This window comes from Xenopus tropicalis, chromosome 3, assembly GCF_000004195.4.
Source record: "Xenopus tropicalis strain Nigerian chromosome 3, UCB_Xtro_10.0, whole genome shotgun sequence".
In the NCBI taxonomy this organism is placed as follows: domain Eukaryota; kingdom Metazoa; phylum Chordata; class Amphibia; order Anura; family Pipidae; genus Xenopus; species Xenopus tropicalis.
This window is the reverse complement of record NC_030679.2, coordinates 147,415,206-147,441,027: the sequence shown is the minus strand read 5'-3', so window position 1 is coordinate 147,441,027 and position 25,822 is coordinate 147,415,206. Positions and strand designations below refer to the sequence as shown.

At 51.3% G+C, this 25,822-nt stretch overlaps 1 protein-coding gene across 1 annotated transcript; it reads left to right on the top strand.

Annotated features, from left to right (window-relative positions):
* The first annotated feature begins 7,400 nt into the window (after positions 1–7,400).
* On the top strand, positions 7,401–25,190 carry chrne (cholinergic receptor, nicotinic epsilon). The gene is made up of 12 exons (XM_002941821.5): positions 7,401–7,865; positions 13,853–13,995; positions 14,721–14,765; positions 16,967–17,076; positions 17,525–17,680; positions 18,172–18,275; positions 18,749–18,949; positions 20,203–20,317; positions 20,523–20,637; positions 21,231–21,438; positions 22,102–22,235; positions 24,691–25,190. The coding sequence occupies exons 1-12, from the start codon at positions 7,820–7,822 to the stop codon at positions 24,829–24,831; spliced, it is 1,518 nt and encodes a 505-aa protein (XP_002941867.4). The 5' UTR covers positions 7,401–7,819; the 3' UTR covers positions 24,832–25,190.
* Positions 25,191–25,822: the final 632 nt, after the last annotated feature.

Sequence of the window (25,822 nt, the reverse complement as noted above, 5' to 3'; positions counted from 1 at the left end):
TATAAGGGGCCATTATTGATATATAAGGAGCCATTAATGATATATAAGGATATAAGGGGCCGTTATTGATATATAAGGATATAAGGAGCCATTAATGATATATAAGGATATAAGGGGCCATTAATGATATATAAGGATATAAGGGGCCGTTATTGATATATAAGGATATAAGGGGCCATTATTGATATATAAGGATATAAGGGGCCGTTATTGATATATAAGGATATAAGGGGCCGTTATTGATATATAAGGATATAAGGGGCCGTTATTGATATATAAGGATATAAGGGGCCGTTATTGATATATAAGGATATAAGGGACCGTTATTGATATATAAGGATATAAGGGGCCATTATTGATATATAAGGATATAAGGGACCGTTACTGATATATAAGGATATAAGGGGCCGTTATTGATATATAAGGATATAAGGGGCCATTAATGATATATAAGGATATAAGGAGCCATTAATTATATATAAGGATATAAGGGGCCGTTATTGATATATAAGTATATAAGGGGCCGTTATTGGTATATAAAAATAAAAGGATATAAGGGACCGTTAATGATATATAAGGATATAAGGGACCGTTAATGATATATAAGGATATAAGGGGCCGTTATTGATATATAAGGATATAAGGGGCCGTTATTGATATATAAGTATATAAGGGGCCGTTATTGATATATAAGGATATAAGGGACCGTTATTGATATATAAGGATATAAGGGACCGTTAATGATATATAAGGATATAAGGAGCCGTTAATGATATATAAGGATATAAGGGGCCGTTATTGATATATAAGGATATAAGGGGCCGTTATTGATATATAAGGATATAAGGGGCCGTTATTGATATATAAAAATATAAGGATATAAGGGACCGTTACTGATATATAAGGATATAAGGGGCCGTTATTGATATATAAGGATATAAGGGGCCGTTATTGATATATAAGGATATAAGGGGCCGTTATTGATATATAAGGATATAAGGGGCCGTTATTGATATATAAGGATATAAGGGGCCGTTATTGATATATAAGGATATAAGGGGCCGTTACTGATATATAAGGATATAAGGGGCCGTTATTGATATATAAGGATATAAGGATATAAGGGACCGTTACTGATATATAAGGATATAAGGGACCGTTACTGATATATAAGGATATAAGGGGCCGTTATTGATATATAAGGATATAAGGGGCCGTTACTGATATATATGGATATAAGGGGCCGTTATTGATATATAAGGATATAAGGGACCATTGTTTTATATAAGGATACAAGGAACCCCTGAAGTACGGGCCATTCAGCCATAGTTTCAGGAGCAGCACCCCAAATCTCACCCTAATTGGCCTTCAGCCTGGGATTTAGTGTATCTAGGAGAGGAGATGGGGTGGCATTTGGGGGGAGTGTCTGCCTTGACCCATTCTTTTCTGGGTGCATAGAACTTCATTGTGTCCATGTTTTAGCAACGCAGTTGGGGCAAGTAGCCAGTCTGCAGCCAATCAAAATGTGTGAATCCATCACATGCCTAATCCTATAAACCATGTTCGGCCTCAGGTTTGTGTATTTCCCACAGAGCTGATAACTACGGTGTGTGAGGAGCATCGGGCCCCAAGCGGGGGACGTGGGGCGAGGGCCCAGGCGGGGGACTGGGGGCGAAGGCCATGGGGGGGGCGGGGACGGGGGACTGGGGGCGGGGGACGGGGACTGGGGGCGAGGGCCCGGACTGGGGACTAGGGGCGAGGGCCCGGGCGGGGGACGTGGGGCGAGGGCCCGGACGGGGGACTAGGGGCGAGGGCCCGGACGGGGGACTGTGGGCGAGGGCCCGGGCGGGGGACTGTGGGCGAGGGCCCGGGCGGGGGACTGTGGGCGAGGGCCCGGGCGGGGGACTAGGGGCGAGGGCCCAGGCGGGGGACTAGGGGCGAGGGCCCGGACGGGGGACTAGGGGAGAGGGCCCAGGCGGGGGACTGTGGGCGAGGGCCCGGGCGGGGGACTAGGGGAGAGGGCCCAGGCGGGGGACTAGGGGCGAGGGCCCGGGCGGGGGACTAGGGGCGAGGGCCCGGGCGGGGGACTGAGGGCGAGGACCCGGGCGGGGGACTGGGGGCGAGGGCCCGGGCGGGGGACTGGGGGCGAGGGCCCGGACAGGGGACTAGGGGCGAGGGCCCGGACAGGGGACTAGGGGTGAGGGCCCGGGAGTTTGGCAGAGGGCATAGACACCCACTGAGGGGGATAAAGTTTCTCAGGATATTTAGGCCGAGCGGGGGGGGGGGGGGGGGCACCTCTATTTAAAGCTCCTGTTAAGTGGGAAAAATGATTCCTGTGAGGCTCCCGTCCCCCTTAATCCTCCCTTCTTACACCGCATTCCTGCCCCCCATCCCTACCTTATTAATGGGATTTATGTGCCGCCGGGCCCCACATGTGCCCATGTCACTCATCAGCCAAGAGCCTCTCTCTCTTTATTCTACTAAGGCCCATGCCAGGGGGGTGAGTGCTGGTGTGCCAGGGGGGTGAGTGCTGCTGTGCCAGGAGGGTGAGTGCTGCTGTGCCAGGGGGGTGAGTGCTGCTGTACCAGGAGGGTGAGTGCTGCTGTACCAGGGGGTGAGTGCTGCTGTGCCAGGAGGGTGAGTGCTGCTGTACCAGGAGGGTGAGTGCTGCTGTACCAGGGGGTGAGTGCTGCTGTGCCAGGAGGGTGAGTGCTGCTGTACCAGGAGGGTGAGTGCTGCTGTACCAGGGGGTGAGTGCTGCTGTACCAGGGGGTGAGTGCTGCTGTACCAGGGGGTGAGTGCTGCTGTACCAGGAGGGTGAGTGCTGCTGTACCAGGGGGTGAGTGCTGCTGTGCCAGGAGGGTGAGTGCTGCTGTACCAGGAGGGTGAGTGCTGCTGTACCAGGGGGTGAGTGCTGCTGTACCAGGGGGTGAGTGCTGCTGTACCAGGAGGGTGAGTGCTGCTGTACCAGGGGGTGAGTGCTGCTGTGCCAGGGGGGTGAGTGCTGCTGTGCCAGGGGGGTGAGTGCTGCTGTGCCAGGAGGGTGAGTGCTGCTGTACCAGGGGGTGAGTGCTGCTGTGCCAGGAGGGTGAGTGCTGCCACCATGCCAGGGGGGTGAGTGCTGCTGTGCCAGGGGGTGAGTGCTGGTGTGCCAGGGGGGTGAGTGCTGCTGTGCCAGGAGGGTGAGTGCTGCTGTACCAGGGGGGTGAGTGCTGCTGTGCCAGGGGGGTGAGTGCTGCTGTGCCAGGGGGGTGAGTGCTGCCACCATGCCAGGGGGGTGAGTGCTGCTGTGCCAGGGGGGGTGAGTGCTGCTGTGCCAGGAGGGTGAGTGCTGCTGTGCCAGGGGGGTGAGTGCTGCTGTGCCAGGAGGGTGAGTGCTGCTGTGCCAGGGGGGTGAGTGCTGCCACCATGCCAGGGGGGTGAGTGCTGCTGTGCCAGGAGGGTGAGTGCTGCCACCATGCCAGGGGGGTGAGTGCTGCTGTGCCAGGGGGGTGAGTGCTGCTGTGCCAGGGGGTGAGTGCTTGCTCTGTGCCAGGGGGGTGAGTGCTGCTGTGCCAGGGGGTGAGTGCTTGCTCTGTGCCAGGGGGGTGAGTGCTGCTGTGCCAGGGGGTGAGTGCTTGCTCTGTGCCAGGGGGGTGAGTGCTGCTGTGCCAGGGGGTGAGTGCTTGCTCTGTGCCAGGGGGTGAGTGCCATTACGGCTTCCCCACCCCATGATGCACCTCACAGCAATGTGTTTTTGTGGGTGTGAAGGGGGGGTGCTGGCCGCTGTGCCTGGGGTAAATGCCACCTCCATGGGGTAAATACTGGGATGCCCTGTTCCCCAACCCCTGGGCTCTGCAACATTCAGTAGTTACGGAGGCATTTCGGGCACCTCTAGTACCATTTGCCCCTTTGCTCTTCTCCTTACGGTGGGTCGGGTGGGGGCACCCCCTTGGGTTCATCAGTCGGATCTTCTCTGCAGCATCAGAACTGTACAGAACTGTAATAACTGCTCTATATTTATTAAATTTGTGTAAGTTCTATGGTCAACAGATACCACTCACCAGGGTGATATTTTAAGTATATTTAATGTGTGGAAATAATGTTACAGAAAAATACATACAAATTATAACAATTAAGCCAGTCAAATATATCATCGACAGCCTACCAAAACCATAAATGCAAAGTATATGAATGTATTAATCTGAGGTCTAAAAAGTGTATTATGTGGATAAATGTGTATGTCTTAGCTGTGTGTGTGAGTGTCTGTGTGTCTGTGTGGGATGTGTGCTTGTGTTCCAGGCTCTTCTTTGTTCTTAAATATATACCCCCTCAATGGGATACACTTCCCCCACCCTTATACATAGGCCATTCCATAGGTTGCTTAGGGACATTGCTGATGTAAGGAACAAAGGACTATATAAATTTATGTGTCAGTCAATATGTGTATGGCTAAGACAGGAGTGCATACATGACCACAGCTATTAACTCCTTCAAGCCCACTGTATCATCAATTTCCAAACCTTAATATTTTACAAGAACCCATAACAAACCCAACAAATCCTCAGTTGGCCTTTAGTGCAGGAACATAACAAAGGCAGAGCGGGGGCCATAATGGCACAGAGGGGCGCCACTTTGCTTGCCCTGTTTTTCTTATAATTTGACTGCCATTATTTTCCGCTTGTTTATTTAATGTGTTCTGTAACTTTTTGTATATACTTTAAAGTCATTTTTATCCACATTTGTGATTTTCTGCAGTAGAAGCGGCACAAAGCGTTGGAGGCAGTGCTTTCAGGCGCCACTTGGCACCGGCATAAAAGGCATCAAACCCCCAGAGTCGCGCAAATCATAGGCCTGGCGCCTTTCTACAGAACATCTCGGCCAATTAGCTGAACCCAAAGCCACTTAAAGGGGCCCTGTCCAGAAAATACACGCGGGCGCTGTGCCAGGAATCTCGCCGTGTAACAACGCGGAATGGGGGGGGGGGGGGGGCTTGTCTCTCATTGCACCCTCGTGTCTCTCATTGCACCCAATTAAAGGGGAACTGCGCTAGGGAAAAACTAATTTGCACAATGAAAGGAAATCTAATGCCCTAAAGGTTCGTTACACAGTGTTACCGTATTGGGGTTATTTGCCCGTGTAGTTGCCCCTGGCAACCATGCCTGTCATCCCTATCTGTCCTATAGAAACAATGTATCGGCGTCCTAATTACAGATGTAGGAGAGCTCACCAATGAGAATGCTGCTGAGCCAGAACCTAATTACAGATGTAGGAGAGCTCACCAATGAGAATGCTGCTGAGCCAGAACCTAATTACAGATGTAGGAGAGCTCACCAATGAGAATGCTGCTGAGCCAGAACCTAATTACAGATGCAGGAGAGCTCACCAATGAGAATGCTGCTGAGCCAGAACCTAATTACAGATGTAGGAGAGCTCACCAATGAGAATGCTGCTGAGCCAGAATCTAATTACAGATGTAGGAGAGCTCACCAATGAGAATGCTGCTGAGCCAGAACCTAATTACAGATGCAGGAGAGCTCACCAATGAGAATGCTGCTGAGCCAGAACCTAATTACAGATGTAGGAGAGCTCACCAATGAGAATGCTGCTGAGCCAGAACCTAATTACAGATGTAGGAGAGCTCACCAATGAGAATGCTGCTGAGCCAGAACCTAATTACAGATGTAGGAGAGCTCACCAATGAGAATGCTGCTGAGCCAGAATCTAATTACAGATGTAGGAGAGCTCACCAATGAGAATGCTGCTGAGCCAGAACCTAATTACAGATGTAGGAGAGCTCACCAATGAGAATGCTGCTGAGCCAGAACCTAATTACAGATGTAGGAGAGCTCACCAATGAGAATGCTGCTGAGCCAGAACCTAATTACAGATGTAGGAGAGCTCACCAATGAGAATGCTGCTGAGCCAGAACCTAATTACAGATGTAGGAGAGCTCACCAATGAGAATGCTACTGAGCCAGAACCTAATTACAGATGTAGGAGAGCTCACCAATGAGAATGCTGCTGAGCCAGAACCTAATTACAGATGTAGGAGAGCTCACCAATGAGAATGCTGCTGAGCCAGAATCTAATTACAGATGTAGGAGAGCTCACCAATGAGAATGCTGCTGAGCCAGAATCTAATTACAGATGTAGGAGAGCTCACCAATGAGAATGCTGCTGAGCCAGAACCTAATTACAGATGTAGGAGAGCTCACCAATGAGAATGCTGCTGAGCCAGAATCTAATTACAGATGTAGGAGAGCTCACCAATGAGAATGCTGCTGAGCCAGAACCTAATTACAGATGTAGGAGAGCTCACCAATGAGAATGCTGCTGAGCCAGAACCTAATTACAGATGTAGGAGAGCTCACCAATGAGAATGCTGCTGAGCCAGAACCTAATTACAGATGTAGGAGAGCTCACCAATGAGAATGCTGCTGAGCCAGAACCTAATTACAGATGTAGGAGAGCTCACCAATGAGAATGCTACTGAGCCAGAACCTAATTACAGATGTAGGAGAGCTCACCAATGAGAATGCTGCTGAGCCAGAACCTAATTACAGATGTAGGAGAGCTCACCAATGAGAATGCTGCTGAGCCAGAATCTAATTACAGATGTAGGAGAGCTCACCAATGAGAATGCTGCTGAGCCAGAATCTAATTACAGATGTAGGAGAGCTCACCAATGAGAATGCTGCTGAGCCAGAACCTAATTACAGATGTAGGAGAGCTCACCAATGAGAATGCTGCTGAGCCAGAATCTAATTACAGATGTAGGAGAGCTCACCAATGAGAATGCTGCTGAGCCAGAACCTAATTACAGATGTAGGAGAGCTCACCAATGAGAATGCTGCTGAGCCAGAACCTAATTACAGATGTAGGAGAGCTCAGCAATGAGAATGCTGCTGAGCCAGAACCTAATTACAGATGTAGGAGAGCTCACCAATGAGAATGCTACTGAGCCAGAACCTAATTACAGATGTAGGAGAGCTCACCAATGAGAATGCTACTGAGCCAGAACCTAATTACAGATGTAGGAGAGCTCACCAATGAGAATGCTGCTGAGCCAGAACCTAATTATTGATGCAAACGAGCTCACCAATGAGAAACTAAGCAAAAATAACAGATGAAAAGTTATTTTTGTGTATCACATGTGACCTGCAAAAAGATCAGGCCTAGGCCTGCAGAGCTAATCCAATACATTTGTTTACATGTTCTGTGATAGTAAAACAGAGTTTAACCCTTCCAGCTCCAGGAACACAAACACGAGCCAGATTGACACAGATCAGCTGGGATTTTCATTGGACGATTCCTTTATAATCTAATGGGGCCGTGAGAGTGGGGGGAAAACCATATTGCCTTTAAAATAGAACCCCGGTGTTGCTGTACTACAGCTCCCAGTATGCGTCAAGGCTGGATAATATATTTTAGTATGCTGGGATTTGTAGTTCAGTAGCCGGTAGTTCAGATCCCCTGTTCCCCTTATTTTTATTACTGATTTACTGTCCCGGCCATTCCTTATTCACCTTCTATCTTACCAGCTAAGCAACTGCCTGGTTGCTAGGGTACATGGGACCCCAATCTGAGCAGCTGCTGAGCCTAAAAAACAAAAAGAAAGCGTCGCTGTGCCTTTAAGGCCCTGTCTATAGGATGATATGGGATGTCACTGTGAGTGACACAAGTGACAGCTGTGGGACAGAGGGGCTGGGGTGGGGGGGACACGTTGGTTACAGGGTCTCCGAGACAAGACGATCCAGTTTCTTCCCTTAGGAAACGTTACATCCTGTCTGTAAATAACTTGCCCCTTCCGACTGTCGGTCTGTGCCAGCGGGCAGCGATGGAGCCGGGCGTCTGCTTTCTGTCTCTACTAATCCTGCTGCACAGTGAGTCTCTATACGTGTTGTCTGTCTCTTATGTGACCCCCCTCTCTCTCTCATAGGGGGTCTGGGGACCCCAATGCTAATAGAACCCCCTTACCTGCTGTGGGTTTTGATGTGGCCCCTCTTTTATCCCATGCTGGGGCCCCCGGCCATGTTGGCCCCATGTTCTTTAGGCTTTGTAGGTTCTGGGGGGCCCTCCTACAGCCGGGGGGGGGTCTTGGATCCATAACTCTGATCTCAATAAGTTCTGCGCTGGGTTTTATTGTCTAAATCTGGGGTCTCATTGACCTTTCTATGCTGCCAGGTCCATCCTGGCTTTTAAACTGCCACCTTGTTGCTAGGGAACCCCCGCCAGCTGGAAACCGGACTGATCCGGAAGCAAGATTTAATGCTTGTTATTATGTTATCGCACTTTTCTTGTTTGTGCCAGCTGTTTAGGCTTCATTTTTGCAGCCTGTTGCTGTAACAGCTGTGTGGTTGCTGGGATCGGTGTCCCTAGCAACCAGGTAGCATTTTAAATGAAACCATGGACAGCTGAGGACTCCTATAGCATAAAGGAACGTGTAAGTAATCCCGACCGCCTTTCATTATAGTATGGAAGCCAACATCAGCGGAGATGTGTTCTATAGCAACCAATCAGATCTTTGCTTTTGTTTTCTGACTTGTAGGTGCCGGTTAAATTCTAATTGCTTATTGGTTGCTATGGGCAACATCGCCAGTGATGAGTAATGCTAAACATTGTCCAGCCCAATCCGGGATTGCAATTTATGAGTTTTCCTTGTATGTAGGTGTACTTTGCCTTTACTGATTCAGTTCTACCGTGTATGGCAGTGCTGTCTCACTTCTGTGGTACTGAGCGCCGGGATTTTTCTGGCCTACGCGGTGGAGGGTGATAATGGAAGCCAGTTTTGACCACTCCCCCTTTTTAGGCCATAAAAGAATTTTATTATGTCATATTAAGGCACACCCTTAAATCCACATCCTCTGTGGATAGCACAGCAACCCCCAGTATATAATTACCCACCATAGGGACCATATAATGGCTATTTCCAACTGCTAACCCAGAACAAACCCCTGCCAGGTTCACCTCCCACAGGCAGCATAGGGCAGGCAGAGTATGGCACACACAGGCAGGGTAGGGCAGGCAGAGTATGGCACACACAGGCAGGGAAGGGCAGGCAGAGTATGGCACACACAGGCAGCATAGGGCAGGCAGAGTCTGGCACACACAGGCAGCATAGGGCAGTCAGATTATGGAACATACAGGCAGCATAGCACACACAGGGAGCATAGGGCAGGCAGAGTATGGCATACACAGGTAGCATAGGGCAGGCAGAGTATGGCACACACAGGCAGGGTAGGGCAGGCAGAGTATGGCACACACAGACAGCATAGGGCAGGCAGAGTATGGCACACACAGGCAGCATAGGGCAGGGAGGGTATGGCACACACAGGCAGCATAGGGCAGGCAGAGTATGGCACACACAGGCAGGGTAGGGCAGGCAGAGTATGGCACACACAGACAGCATAGGGCAGGCAGAGTATGGCACACACAGGCAGCATAGGGCAGGGAGGGTATGGCACACACAGGCAGCATAGGGCAGGCAGAGTATGGCACACACAGGCAGGGTAGGGCAGGCAGAGTATGGCACACACAGGCAGGGTAGGGCAGACTGATTATGGCACACACAGGCAGCATAGGGCAGGCAGAGTATGGCACACACAGGCAGCATAGGGCAGGCAGAGTATGGCACACACAGGCAGCATAGGGCAGGCAGAGTATGGCACACACAGGCAGCATAGGGCAGGCAGAGTATGGCACACACAGGCAGCATAGGGCAGGCAGAGTATGGCACACACAGGCAGGGTAGGGCAGGCAGAGTATGGCACACACAGGCAGGGTAGGGCAGACTGATTATGGCACACACAGGCTGCATAGGGCAGGCAGAGTATGGCACACACAGGCAGCATAGGGCAGGCAGAGTATGGCACACACAGGCAGCATAGGGCAGGCAGAGTATGGCACACACAGGCAGGGTAGGGCAGGCAGAGTATGGCACACACAGGCAGGGTAGGGCAGACTGATTATGGCACACACAGGCAGCATAGGGCAGGCAGAGTATGGCACACACAGGCAGCATAGGGCAGGCAGAGTATGGCACACACAGGCAGCATAGAGCAGGCAAAGTATGGCACACACAGGCTGCATAGGGCAGGCAGAGTATGTCACACACAGACAGCATAGGGCAGGCAGAGTATGGCACACACAGGCAGCATAGGGCAGGCAGAGTATGGCACACACAGGCAGCATAGGGCAGGCAGAGTATGGCACACACAGGCAGCATAGGGCAGGCAGAGTATGGCACACACAGGCAGCATAGGGCAGGCAGAGTATGGCACACACAGGCAGCATAGGGCAGGCAGAGTATGGCACACACAGGCAGCATAGGGCAGGCAGAGTATGGCACACACAGGCAGCATAGGGCAGGCAGAGTATGGCACACACAGGCAGCATAGGGCAGGCAGAGTATGGCACACACAGGCAGCATAAGGCAGTCAGATTATTGCACACACAGGCAGCATAGGGCAGTCAGATTATGGCACACACAGGCAGCATAGGGCAGGCAAAGTATGGCACACACAGGCTGCATAGGGCAGGCAGAGTGTGGCACACACAGGCAGCATAGGGCAGGCAGAGTATGGCACACACAGGCTGTATAGGGCAGGCAGAGTATGGCACACACAGGCAGCATAGGGCAGGCAGAGTATGGCACACACAGGCAGCATAGGGTAGGCAGAGTATGGCACACACAGGCAGCATAGGGCAGGCAGAGTCTGGCACACACAGGCAGCATAGGGCAGTCAGATTATGGCACATACAGGCAGCATAGCACACACAGGGAGCATAGGGCAGGCAGAGTATGGCATACACAGGTAGCATAGGGCAGGCAGAGTATGGCACACACAGGCAGGGTAGGGCAGACTGATTATGGCACACACAGGCATCATAGGGCAGGCAGAGTATGGCATATACAGGCAACATAGCACACACAGGGAGCATAGGGCAGGCAGAGTATGGCATACACAGGCAGCATAGGGCAGGCAGAGTATGGCATACACAGGCAGCATAGGGCAGGCAGAGTATGGCACACACAGGCAGCATAGGGCAGGCAGAGTATGGCACACACAGGCAGCATAGGGCAGGCAGAGTATGGCACACACAGGAAGCATAGGGCAGGCAGAGTATGGCACACACAGGCAGCATAGGGCAGGCAGAGTATGGCACACACAGACAGCATAGGGCAGGCAGAGTATGGCACACACAGGCAGCATAGGGCAGGCAGAGTATGGCACACACAGGCAGCATAGGGCAGGCAGAGTATGGCACACACAGGAAGCATAGGGCAGGCAGAGTGTGGCACACACAGGCAGCATAGGGCAGGCAGAGTGTGGCACACACAGGCAGCATAGGGCAGGCAGAGTGTGGCACACACAGGCAGCATAGGGCAGGCAGAGTATGGCACACACAGGCACCACAGGGCAGGCACACACACACACATACACATGGATACACACAGATAAACACACACACGAACACACACACATACACATGGATACACACACACGCACACACACATACATACATACACACATACACATGGATACACACAGATACACATGCACACATACACATGGATACACACACACACATACACATGGATACACACACACACACACGCGCGCGCACACTCCCCTAATCCCCAAACATTTCTGTGTCAGCGTTTCCTGATCCCTTGCTGGAATTCCAGATATTCGGCAGGGAAAGTGCAGCACATTGTGTTACCCCCCCCCCGCCTGGAGCAACAAAGATCCGCTCCCCGCCTCCTATTAGTGTATTGGGACCCATGTTAATAGGGACCATGTTAAACACAAAATACTTTCCTTATATTGAGCAGGGCTACCTGGTTCCAGCGTGATTGGCCAAACATTATTTGGTGGCATGCTGGGAAAACAGGTGCTTATGGGTAAACGTATTTTCTGTGTGATGCAAGTACAAATAAAAGCACAAGCCAATGGCTGCCCCTCACACCCCAATGTTACTTTATTTAGGTGGGATTAGTACCTGCCGATACAGCACAAATACATCTCTTGGGCTTAATCCCATTGCCCCTGTGTTGTTATTCCCAATCACCGTTCCATTCAGAGGCAAGAGCGGGGGGTGTTACTGCTTTAGTTTCCCCAAGGAACAACCACAAATATCAGCAAATTACGCTTTCTGTACTTTCTTTAAAGGGGACGTTTGGTTCTGTGGATCTGGAAGCTATCAGCCACTGGCCGTAATTAGGTTTCATTAGGGAAAGGGGCAATGTCTGCAGAAAACTTTATAAAAATAAACAGCCAATGAGATGAGACCTCACTTGGTGCATCCCGGAACAGCTATTGTCACTAGTGAGAGTGGGGGAACAACAGGTACAGTAACGCACAGTATGGTAAGAGTGTGACTTTAGCACATAAGGCATACAGTAGGGCAAGATGGGGACAGTAGGGCAAGATGTAGACAGTAGAGAAAGTCAGATAGAAACAGTAGGGCCAAATGGGAAGAGTAGAGCAAGAAGGTGAAAATAGGGAAAGATGGAGACAGTAGGGCAAGATGGAGACAGTAGGGCAAGATGGAGACAGTAGGGCAAGATGGAGACAGTAGGGCAAGATGGAGACAGTAGGGCAAGATGGTGACAGTAGGGCAAGATGGGGACAGTAGGGCAAGATGGAGACAGTAGGGCAAGATGGGGACAGTAGAGCAAGATGGAGACAGTAGGGCAAGATGGAGACAGTAAGGCAAGATGGAGACAGTAGGGCCAGATGGAGACAGTAGGGCAAGATGGAGACAGTAGGGCAAGATGGGGACAGTAGGGCAAGATGGGGACAGTAGGGCAAGATGGAGACAGTAGGGCAAGATGGGGACAGTAGAGCAAGATGGAGACAGTAGGGCAAGATGGAGACAGTAAGGCAAGATGGAGACAGTAGGGCCAGATAGAGACAGTAGGGTCAGATGGAAACAGTAGGGCAAGATGGAGACAGTAGGGCAAGATGGAGACAGTAAGGCAAGATGGAGACAGTAGGGCCAGATGGAGACAGTAGGGCAAGATGGAGACAGTAGGGCAAGATGGGGACAGTAGAGCAAGATGGGGACAGTAGGGCAAGATGGAGACAGTAGGGCAAGATGGGGACAGTAGAGCAAGATGGAGACAGTAGGGCAAGATGGAGACAGTAAGGCAAGATGGAGACAGTAGGGCCAGATAGAGACAGTAGGGCCAGATGGAAACAGTAGGGCAAGATGGAGACAGTAGGACAAGATGGGGACAGTAGGGCAAGATGGAGACAGTAGGGCAAGATGGAGACAGTAGGGCAAGATGGGGACAGTAGGGCAAGATGGGGACAGTAGGGCAAGATGGGGACAGTAGGGCAAGATGGAGACAGTAGGGCCAGATAAAGGCAGTAGGTCAACTTGAAGACACTGGGGCAAGGTGGAGACAGTAGGGTAAGATGAATATTGTAGGGCCAAATAGATACAGTATAGCAAGATGGAGACAGTAGGGCAAGATGGAGACAGTAAAGCTAGATGGAGCTAGTTGGACAAGATGGAGACAGTAGGGCAAGATGAAGACTCTTCCGCCTACCCCTAGTTCCGGCCCTGCCTCCAGCCTCATGGCTGATCAGCCTTTTATACTACACCACAGTGCCACCTTATGGTCAAACTGTGGAACTGCCAAAGGTCATGCTATGACCCAGGAACAAGGGACTTACTTCCCATTCCATTAAGGACCCTTTATAACTGAATAACTAGGGGACCACCGAGTTGAAAAGGTACAATTTACCAGTTCCCTACACAGGCTTCTGTAGTTAGAATGATCTAGAATGGTTCCTCATGGACGAATGGATAAAGAGTCCTTGGATCACATGACCAACGTGGGTGTGATTTTTCCCATCAGATTCCTTGGCCAATGAGAGCGAGGAGAGCCGGCTGATAAAGTACCTGTTTACCAACTACGACTCCAAAGCTCGTCCTTCCAAAGGCATCGATGATGTTGTCCCCGTGTCTCTGAAGCTCACACTAACCAACCTCATTGACTTGGTACCAACCTTCATACCCCCCTATATTCAAACTTCTTTTCTCCTTGCCATCCCTCTGATAATCTGTGTATTTTTCACATAGGCCCCTCCCCTTGTTTGTTCTAAATTGAATAAACTCACATATCTCGATTTGAAAATACGGCTTTGCCCATGGCAACTCCCACTGACTTCTATAGAAACTCATAGGCTTTTGGATGTTTTCTTTAGAAGTTTTACATTTGAGTTTTTGAACCATAATTCAAATTCAAGGTTTTTTAGTGCATATATTCCAGTCTCTCTTTCAAAACACTCCCTGGTGGCTAAGGTAATTTGGACCCTAGCAACCAGATAGCTGCTGAAATTCCAAACTGGAGAGCTGCTGAACAAAAAGTGAAATCATTCAAAAACTAGTGCCACCTAGAATGCTATATTTATTCTGCAGAAAGCTTTACCATACCTGAGTATACCTAGAAGCTCCCTCTGTTTGTTTAAGATAACAGCTGCCATTTTAGCTTGGTCTCAGTAGCTTCCTGCTGCAGCTCTGGCTGCTGGCAGCTCAGATTACAGCAGAGAGGGGAGGGGGAGAGAAGAGAGAGGGGAGGGGGAGAGAGGAGCAAACTGAGCAGACTCCTGCCCGTGCCCTGAAGGATATTTCTGAGAGATCAAGTCTGATACCGAAGAGCATTTCATTTATGTAGTAATTTGCCTAATTTAGTCATCAACATCATCTTTGTTTTCTCCTTCCAGAATGAGAAAGAAGAAACCCTAACGACCAATGTGTGGGTGCAGATAGTAAGTTCTTTATACGACATGGCTACTGGGCTCAGACTCTAAGTTTCAGGACACAGGGTCGGACTGGGGGGTGCAGGGTCCACCGGGGCTGCCGTCCCAGGGGCCCCGTACCCCCCAAGGTGCCTCCTCCAGCCGCGTCCCCCACAGGGGCCCCCGCCACGCCCCCTTAAACCCCCCCCCGCAGGGGCCCCTGTCCGATGTCCTCCCCTGAATGCGTATGTGAAACACGTCAGGGGAGGACATTGGAGGCCAGAGGAAGCAGCAATAGGGTTGGGTCTGGGCCACTGGGGCCCACCGGTTATTTTCTGGTGTCCCGGCATAAACTCTTTATGGCTCGACTTTGCCTACGACAACTCCCATTGGCTTCTATAGAAACCCGCAAGCTTTTAGATGGGGAATTTGTACGTTCGAGTTTTCTGTTTTTTTTTACCAGACATTTAAGTGCAAAAATACCAAAATCAAGAATAAAAATCAAACTCGACCCTTGGTAAATCGCCCCCTTAGTGATCAAATCGGGGCAATGGCCATTAGATCTCTGAGAGATACCTGAAAGCCCAGTTTGAGGGTCAGTTATTGCGAGATTAGGGGGGCAAGGTGTATTTGCTGCTATAGGCTTCCTTGAAACTTTGACGGCATAACCGATACACCAGTATTTGTCTATATGGGTAACCATTGTATGAGCTAACGGAGACACTGGCGAGGGTGGAGACACACGGAGCTACTAGTAGCAGCTACTAAAACAGACAATGCTGATCATTTACTGATAACTGTCTCTACGTGTGTTTTAGCAGAGGCAATTCTCAGTATTGTCTATGGCAGGGGATTTTATGGCATTTAGTAGCCGTGACAAGTAGCTCCGTGTGTCTTCGACCTAAAGAGCCAAAGTGAAATACGTCTCCCGAAGAGAAGAATTAGCAATAAAGGAAAGTGTGTTTCCTCCAACACAAGAGAAAGGGTCCAACTGAGATCCTGTATAATGTGTCATTTGCCCCAGAGCGGCCGGAGGCTACACCGGTGAGCCTAAAGGTGGCCATACACGTTAAGATCACCAAGCGAGCGGATCTTCTCCCAACATCACCACCTACGGGTCAGCGATATCGGGTGAATTTAGGCTAATTCGGTCGTTTGTCCCTGGGGCCAAACAATAGAATTAGAACGCCGGTAATAGGTGCAGTCAGTTCGGGGACCTCATCAACGAGCCAATGCAGCCCCATATTCGACTAAATTTTTTAACCTGCTCGATCGATATCTGGCTGATTTCAGGCCAGATGTCGGTTGGGCAGGCCCATCGTTTGTGCCCCTACATGGGTAGAGAAGCTGCCAAATCGGTCTAAAGTTCCCCATACACATGAAGATTCGCTCACTTGGCGAGGTCACCAAGCGAGCGGATCTTCACCAGATATCCCCACCTACGGGTGGGCGATATCGGGGAACATGTAGGCCTGAATAGTTAGAATTCGATCGTTTGGCCCTGCGGGGACCGCATCAACGAGCCGATGCGGTCCCTGATCCAACTGAATCTTTTAACCTGCCCGATCAATATCTGGCCAATTTCAGGCCAGATATCGGTCGGCCAGGCCCCTTGTTTCTGCCCCTACACGGGTCAATAAGCTGCCGAATCGGTCCAAGGGACCCATATTGGCAGCTACAATCGGCCCGTGTATGGCCACCTTAAGTCTCTATTGCGCTATGGTATGGACTAGCATTTCATGGGGCAAAGAGAGACATTGGTGAGGTCGCCAAGCAAGCGGATCTTCACCCGATATCCCCACCTACGAGTGAGCGATATCGGGGAACATGTAGGTGAATTCGATCGTTTGGCCCTAGGGCCAAATGATCGAATTCTAACAGCGGCAATGGGGCAGTCGGTTCGGGGACCACATCAATGAGCCGATGCAGTCCCCGATCCGACAGAATCTTTTAACCTGCCCGATCGATATCTGGCCAATTTCAGGCCAGATATCGGTCGGGCAGGCCCCTTGTTTCTGCCCCTACATGGGTCAATAAGCTGCCGAATCAGTCCGATATTGGCAGCTACAATCGGCCCGTGTATGGGCACCTTAAGTCTCTATTGCGCTAAGGTACGGACTAGCATTTCACGGGGCAAAGAGAGACATACAATGGGCCGGAGCAGCAGTTTAGGGAAAGGTGATAAGGATCAATGTTTCTCTAATCGCATCTTTATGTTCCGCTTCTCCGAGGCATGGCAAGATGACCGTCTAACCTGGAATGAGACAGAATACGGAGGCATGCCTCTTGTACAAGTTCCGCACGATATGATGTGGCTTCCCGAAATTGTCCTCGAAAATAAGTGAGTCACCTATAGCCAGGGCAATTATTGTGCCCCCCAATGTGTTATATATTGGCACAGGCAGAAGGGCAATTATTGTGCCCCCCGATGTGTTATATATTGGCACAGGCAGAAGGGCGACGTGGTGCCCCCCGATGTGTTATATATTGGCACAGGCAGAAGGGCGATCATTGTGCCCCCCGATGTGTTATATATTGGCACAGGCAGAAGGGCGATCATTGTGCCCCCCGATGTGTTATATATTGGCACAGGCAGAAGGGCGACGTGGTGCCCCCCGATGTGTTATATATTGGCACAGGCAGAAGGGCGATCATTGTGCCCCCCGATGTGTTATATATTGGCACAGGCAGAAGGGCGATCATTGTGCCCCCCGATGTGTTATATATTGGCACAGGCAGAAGGGCGACATGGCGCCCCTTAATCACATGTTGCCTTTATCCCCGTGCAGCATTGATGGGAACTTCGAGGTGGCTTACTATGCCAATGTGTTGGTGCACAGCACCGGATATATCTATTGGCTTCCGCCTGCCATATTCAGGAGCACCTGCAGCATCGAGATCACTTACTTTCCGTTCGACTGGCAAAACTGCTCGCTGGTGTTCAGGTGAGTTTCCGGCCCCTTTTTTCTATCCGTATTTATAACCACAGGGCACAAAAATATCTTCAAACTAACAGAGAAAACTCCACGCGGTTACGCTCACCAGTAACCCAGCGAGGGAAAAAGAAATCCCCCAATCAAAGGTGGAAAAAAAAAAATACCAGAAAACAGTTTAGACAAATGGCTAACCATACAAAATCCCAGAAATGGTGGCAATACAAAAATAATCTGGTTCTCAAAAACGTTTAGCGGTAATAACTCCAGAAAGATCTGCAGATAACGGCTCACTTACAGAAAAGGTTCTGTACATCCCTACTAATTAGGGTTCGGATTCGTTTCGGTATTCGGCCAGATCCATTGGGGTGGATTCGGGGGTTCGGCCGAACCCAAAAAACTGTGTTTGGTGCATCCCTAGTTCAAGGGCCGCCATCTGGTCCAGGTTCCAAGTCAAAAACATGTCTGGACCTTCTCTAAAAAGTCGTGTTTTCTCTCTACAGATCGAAGACTTATAGTGCTAATGACATAGATCTCCATCTAGTTGCCGATGACGAGACTGGATTACCTTTTGACCAGGTGGACATCGATCGTGAAGCCTTCACAGGTGACCAACGTGTCCCTTCTCACTCTAGAACAGGGATCCCCCCAACCTTTTATACCTGGGAGCCACACTCAGATGTAAAAAGTGTCGGTGAGACACACAACCATGAAAAATGTTCTTTGGGGGAGCCAAATAAGGGCTGTGATTGGCTATTGGGTAGCCCGCTGGCCTGCGGGAGGCTCTTCTTGGAGTAAAACTGGGTCTTAGTGCTTCCAAAACTTATGCCCGCATCAATACTCCCCTGTACTAGGCAATAGGCACAATTCCAAAGGACCCTATTGGGTATAGTGACCATGTGACAGAATCTGTGCAGATGAAGGTAAATGTTACGTGGCTTCGAGTGTTTAGGTGGCACGTGTATATGACCCGCCCTCGTCTGAAGTGAAGGTTTATTAACATTTATTATCACATTCCCATTTCTTGTCTTTATTGTTGATTCTATCCCTTTCTTCACCTTCCTCTCATCCCGGTTTTAGAGAATGGTGAGTGGGCAATAATGCATCGTCCTGCCAGAAAGATTGTGAACCCCAAGTACTCTAAAGAAGACCTGAGGTACCAGGAGATTGTCTTCATCCTCATCATCCAGAGGAAGCCTCTATTCTATATCATCAACATCATCGTTCCATGTGTCCTCATTTCATCGTTGGTAGTGCTGGTTTACTTCCTACCGGCCAAAGGTGAGCACTCAAGCACACACCCCTTTTGCCTATTAAACCATCCTACCATGTACCCTCAGGCTCTTCTGCCTACAAAACCATCCTACCATGTACCCTCAGGCTCTTCTGCCTATTAAACCATCCTACCATGTTCCATCAGGCTCTTCTGCCTACAAAACCATCCTACCATGTACCCTCAGGCTCTTCTGCCTATTAAACCATCCTACCATGTTCCATCAGGCTCTTCTGCCTACAAAACCATCCTACCATGTACCCTCAGGCTCTTCTGCCTACAAAACCATCCTACCATGTACCCTCAGGCTCTTCTGCCTATTAAACCATCCTACCATGTACCCTCAGGCTCTTCTACCTATTAAACCATCCTACCATGTACCCTCAGGCTCTTCTGCCTATTAAACCATCCTACCATGTACCCTCAGGCTCTTCTGCCTATTAAACCATCCTACCATGTACCCTCAGGCTCTTCTGCTTATTAAACCATCCTACCATGTACCCTTAGGCTCTTCTGCCTACAAACCATCCTACCATGTACCCTTAGGCTCTTCTGCCTACAAACTATCCTACCACGTACCATCAGGCTATTCTATACCATGTGTTATCAGTTGACATCTCAGCCTGTGGCCAGTTCCAGTTATCGTGGAATTACAGGTTACAATATTAAGCTGTTGAGGATGCTGGAAGCTGTAATACAGCAACACCAAGGGTAAAACAGGTGCTGCCCCAGCCAAAAGCCAGCCACTGGCTCTTCTGGCAATGCCACACTGCCACAAATAGGCCAAGCCATGTAAAAATAGTATAACCCCCACCAAGTCCCTTCCACAGAGGAACACCTTGGTGTATCGGTGACATTCTTGCACATTGCCAACTGGAGGCAGCAGCAAACCTAGTTCTGTGACATTCGGGGGCAGTAAAACTAGAATGATGGGGGTATCGTACGCAGCAAGAGGTCCATGCATGATGGAGGCTGGCATACAAGAGGCATGGGAAGAACATTCAAGGCAGATTTTGGGGTCTTTGGGGCTGGCTACCACCCATCTAATGTTCTATGTCCAGCGATGAGCCGTAGTCAGGCCGGTAGAGGGACAAAATGCATCTTGGCACCGCGCTCACAATGTATCATGTGGGACAATTTTGGACTCTATGGTCTTCTCTTTCTGGTGCATTTGGAGGAGCAAGTTCATTTTCGGGTCCCCCCCCTGTGAGCGTCCCCATAGTAGTTGTCTAATTGCCACCATTATTCCCTTTCTCCTCAGCTGGTGGGCAGAAGTGTACGGTGTCCATCTCCGTCCTCCTGGCACAGACCGTCTTCCTCTTCCTTATTGCCCAGATGATCCCCGAGACGTCGCTCAGCGTGCCGCTCATCGGCAAGTAAGTGCCATTTCTCTTCCAATGCCAAAGGTGCCTGGTCCTTAACTTGCTCAGCTGGGAATGCTGGGAGATCATGTACAATCCTAACCAATAGGGCAATACCATTGTGTAATAATGAACTGCAAATCCCAGTGCCTCCCCCCCCCCCCCCCGGGGGCCCAAATGGCTTGACTCCAGTGTAACCAAATGTCTCTTTTGCGCACAGGTACCTGATGTTTGTCATGTTTGTGTCGACACTAATTGTCCTGAGTTGTGTCATCGTCCTTAATGTGTCTCTCCGGTCACCGAGTACTCACACCCTGAGCTCCAAAGTCAAGCATGTGAGTGAGACCCCCTACCGGCACGAATCCTTATATTGCTTACTTATAAGGGATAATGTACCCCCTACTGTAAATGATAAGGATATTAGCAGTCACTGAGGGGTTCTGTGCCCCCCATATAAAGGCACAAGGCTGCAGGCTGAGTTATACAGGGAACTCTGAGTATCACTCATGTATTATAAGGGATAATGTACCCCCTACTGTAAATGATAAGGATATTAGCAGTCACTGAGGGGTTCTGTGCCCCCCATATAAAGGCACAAGGTTGCAGGCTGAGTTATACAGGGAACTCTGAGTATCACTCATGTATTATAAGGGATAATGTACCCCCTACTGTAAATGATAAGGATATTAGCAGTCACTGAGGGGTTCTGTGCCCATATAAAGGCACAAGGCTGCAGGCTGAGTTATACAGGGAACTCTGACTATCACTCATGTATTATAAGGGATATTGTACCCCCTACTGTAAATGATAAGGATATTAGCAGTCACTGAGGGACACTCCTTGGTGATTTCTACTGTCCAAGTTCATGTGTGTGACCCAAATGAGTACTGTGGCTGACCCGGCTCTGGTTTGGTTGCTTGCGGGGCAGATGCTTCTGGAGGTGCTGCCCCAGTTCATCCATTTGCGGGTGGAGCCCTGTGATGAGGGAGAGGAGACCCCGCGGGAGCGCAGGAGGAGCTCGCTGGGAATCATGCTGAAGGCGGAGGAGTACGTGCTGAAGAAGCCCAGGAGTGAGCTGATGTTTGAGAGGCAGAGGGAACGGCACGGGATGAGGAGGGAACCCGACGGGTACAGGGGTAAGTAGGGGGGGTATGAGGAACAGGGGGCTGGGTAGAAGGAGGAGAAGACAGAGCTAATGTGTAGCCTTGTAATGGTCTAATGAGACGTAAGGGGCCTCCTATTGTACCAGCAGAAGTCATTTTAGACATTATTTCCACCAAGAACTTTTGGGCAACCGGATCTGACACCACCCTGAGCCCATTGGTTCTACTGGTCCGATCCTAAGGACCCACTGAGATCTAAAGTGTCACATAGCCTCATAGTAAGGATGCAGGGAGTTACGGGGTTACAGAAATTCAACAAAGGGGTTATGGGGTTACAGTGATGCAGTGCAGGGATTATGGGGGTTACAGTGATGCAGTGTAGGGATTATGGGGGTTACAGTGATGCAGTGCAGGGATTATGGGGGTTACAGTGATGCAGTGCAGGGATTATGGGGGTTACAGTGATGCAGTGCAGGGATTATGGGGGTTACAGTGATGCAGCGCAGGGATTATGGGGGTTACAGTGATGCAGCGCAGGGATTATGGGGGTTACAGTGATGCAGCGCAGGGATTATGGGGGTTACAGTAATGCAGCGCAGGGATTAGGGGGGGCGACCCTAGTCACACTGAGAATGTGGGTGGGTTTTACAGATTTATAATGAGTGTTTGTAATTAACCTTCTACTTTCCATTGCAGCTGATGGATTTGATGTTGGGGTGACCACCACTCTATACCGGAACCTGGCACAGTGCGCCCCAGAAATCAAGGACTGTGTGGATGCCTGTAACTTCATTACCCAGAATACCAAGGATGATAATGCGACTGGCGCTGTAAGTGGGATGCACCCAGTGCTGCTATATGCTCCGCCCCCTGCAGGGTGACACAGTGACACAGACAGAAGGAGCTGTGAGTCTGCCCCTCCCCCTGCAGGGTGACACAGACAGAAGGAGCCGTGAGTTGGCCCCTCCCCCTGCAGGGTGACACAGTGACACAGACAGAAGGAGCCGTGAGTCTGCCCCTCCCCCTGCAGGGTGACACAGTGACACAGACAGAAGGAGCTGTGAGTCTGCCCCTCCCCCTGCAGGGTGACACAGTGACACAGACAGAAGGAGCTGTGAGTCTGCCCCTCCCCCTGCAGGGTGACACAGTGACACAGACAGAAGGAGCTGTGAGTCTGCCCCTCCCCCTGCAGGGTGACACAGTGACACAGACAGAAGGAGCTGTGAGTCTGCCCCTCCCCTGCAGGGTGACACAGTGACACAGACAGAAGGAGCTGTGAGTCTGCCCCTCCCCCTGCAGGGTGACACAGTGACACAGACAGAAGGAGCTGTGAGTCTGCCCCTCCCCCTGCAGGGTGACACAGTGACACAGACAGAAGGAGCTGTGAGTCTGCCCCTCCCCCTGCAGGGTGACACAGTGACACAGACAGAAGGAGCCGTGGAGTCTGCCCCTCCCCCTGCAGGGTGACACAGTGACACAGACAGAAGGAGCTGTGAGTCTGCCCCTCCCCCTGCAGGGTGACACAGTGACACAGACAGAAGGAGCCGTGAGTCTGCCCCTCCCCCTGCAGGGTGACACAGTGACACAGACAGAAGAGCCGTGAGTCTGCCCCTCCCCCTGCAGGGTGACACAGTGACACAGACAGAAGGAGCCGTGAGTCTGCCCCTCCCCCTGCAGGGTGACACAGACAGAAGGAGCTGTGAGTCTGCCCCTCCCCCTGCAGGGTGACACAGTGACACAGACAGAAGGAGCCGTGAGTCTGCCCCTCCCCCTGCAGGGTGACACAGTGACACAGACAGAAGGAGCCGTGAGTCTGCCCCTCCCCCTGCAGGGTGACACAGTGACACAGACAGAAGGAGCTGTGAGTCTGCCCCTCCCCCTGCAGGGTGACACAGACAGAAGGAGCCGTGAGTTGGCCCCTCCTCCTGCAGGGTGACACAGTGACACAGACAGAAGGAGCCGTGAGTTGGCCCCTCCTCCTGCAGGGTGACACAGTGACACAGACAGAAGGAGCCGTGAGTCTGCCCCTCCCCCTGCAGGGTGACACAGTGACACAGACAGAAGGAGCCGTGAGTCTGCCCCTCCCCCTGCAGGGTGACACAGTGACACAGACAGAGCTGTGAGTCTGCCCCTCCCCCTGCAGGGTGACACAGTGACACAGACGGAGCTGTGAGTCTGCCCCTCCCCCTGCAGGGTGACACAGTGACACAGACAGAAGGAGCTGTGAGTCTGCCCCTCCCCCTGCAGGGTGACACAGTGACACAGACAGAAGGAGCTGTGAGTCTGCCCCTCCCCCTGCAGGGTGACACAGTGACACAGACAGAAGGAGCTGTGAGTCTGCCCCTCCCCCTGCAGGGTGACACAGTGACACAGACAGAAGGAGCTGTGAGTCGGCCCCTCCCCCTGCAGGGTGACACAGTGACACAGACAGAAGGAGCCGTGAGTCTGCCCCTCCCCCTGCAGGGTGACACAGTGACACAGACAGAAGGAGCTGTGAGTCTGCCCCTCCCCCTGCAGGGTGACACAGTGACACAGAAGGAGCTGTGAGTCTGCCCCTCCCCCTGCAGGGTGACACAGTGACACAGACAGAAGGAGCTGTGAGTCGGCCCCTCCCCTGCAGGGTGACACAGTGACACAGACAGAAGGAGCTGTGAGTCTGCCCCTCCCCCTGCAGGGTGACACAGTGACACAGACAGAAGGAGCCGTGAGTCTGCCCCTCCCCCTGCAGGGTGGCACAGTGACACAGACAGAAGGAGCTGTGAGTCGGCCCCTCCCCCTGCAGGGTGACACAGTGACACAGACAGAAGGAGCTGTGAGTCTGCCCCTCCCCCTGCAGGGTGACACAGTGACACAGACAGAAGGAGCCGTGAGTCTGCCCCTCCCCCTGCAGGGTGACACAGACAGAAGGAGCTGTGAGTCTGCCCCTCCCCCTGCAGGGTGACACAGTGACACAGACAGAAGGAGCTGTGAGTCTGCCCCTCCCCCTGCAGGGTGACACAGTGACACAGACAGAAGGAGCTGTGAGTCTGCCCCTCCCCCTGCAGGGTGACACAGTGACACAGACAGAAGGAGCTGTGAGTCTGCCCCTCCCCCTGCAGGGTGACACAGTGACACAGACAGAAGGAGCTGTGAGTCGGCCCCTCCCCCTGCAGGGTGACACAGTGACACAGACAGAAGGAGCTGTGAGTCTGCCCCTCCCCCTGCAGGGTGACACAGTGACACAGACAGAAGCTAGGAGAGTGCTCCTCCCACTTTAGGGCTCTGACCATGGTTCCCTCCCTGCAGGAGATGGAGAACTGGGTTCTGATCGGGAAGGTTCTAGACGTGCTGTGCTTCTGGGTGGCGCTGCCGCTGTTCGTGCTCGGGACACTCGCCATCTTCCTCATGGGTCACTTTAACGCTGTCCCAGAACATCCCTTTAAATGAGACGATGGCGTTTGTGGCCCTTATATAATCCCACAGGGGCCACAGGAGAGAGAAGGGCCGGCACGAGACGCTCTGATTGGACGTGGCTCCTGGATACACTGAATATGGGTCCTTTGTATCGGGCCCCTCAATGCATTGTGCGCTATACGTACGGAGCAGTACAGCCTGGGGGGCTCATACGGTGCAATGGGATTGGCCATATGGTGTGTGGGGGAGGTGGGGGGTTCCAAGGCCTTGAACCCCTTTAGATACAGGGGTTTATTGGATTGTATTTCCCCATGCGTGTGTAGGGGCAGATTGCGTACAATCTGATCATTTGGGCCACTCCATTCAATAAAGTAGTGACCTACACAGATGTTCTGGGGTCCCTGTGCAGCCATGTTTGATACTGAAAGCAGCCAATCACAGACCTTCCTGCCAGAACCAGGAAGTAGAACAGGATGAAGGTGAGTACTGCAGGCACAGGGGGTTATTCAGGCCATCTCAGCTCAGAATGAATAGTCCCGCCCCTGTAGGGTGGGGGGAGGTACCAACTGAAGTATAAAGGGGGGGGGTAGGGAGGAGATAAAGGGTGTTACCCCAATGTAATATAAATAGAGTATCAGGCTTCAGAGTGGCAGATAAAGTGTAATAAGTCCAGAAAGAAGAGAAGGGGGTGCAGGAGAGGATTCTGGGGGGAGGAGTCTCGGCTGAGGGCAAACATCAGGGGTTTTATAGCAGAAGCCGGGGTAACCCCCAGTCCCCAATGCAGTTTGGCCTTTTATAGCCGATCCATGTAAGCTCTGGGGTCAAGTCAGCACTCACCAAGGGGATAACAAGGGATCTTTATTCACAGCCACGGCACAGAGACGGCCAATAAGAGGGGCACAGAGACGGCCAATAAGAGGGGCACAGAGACGGCCAATAAGAGGGGCACAGAGACGGCCAATAAGAGGGGCACAGAGACGGCCAATAAGAGGGGCACAGAGACGGCCAATAAGAGGGGCACAGA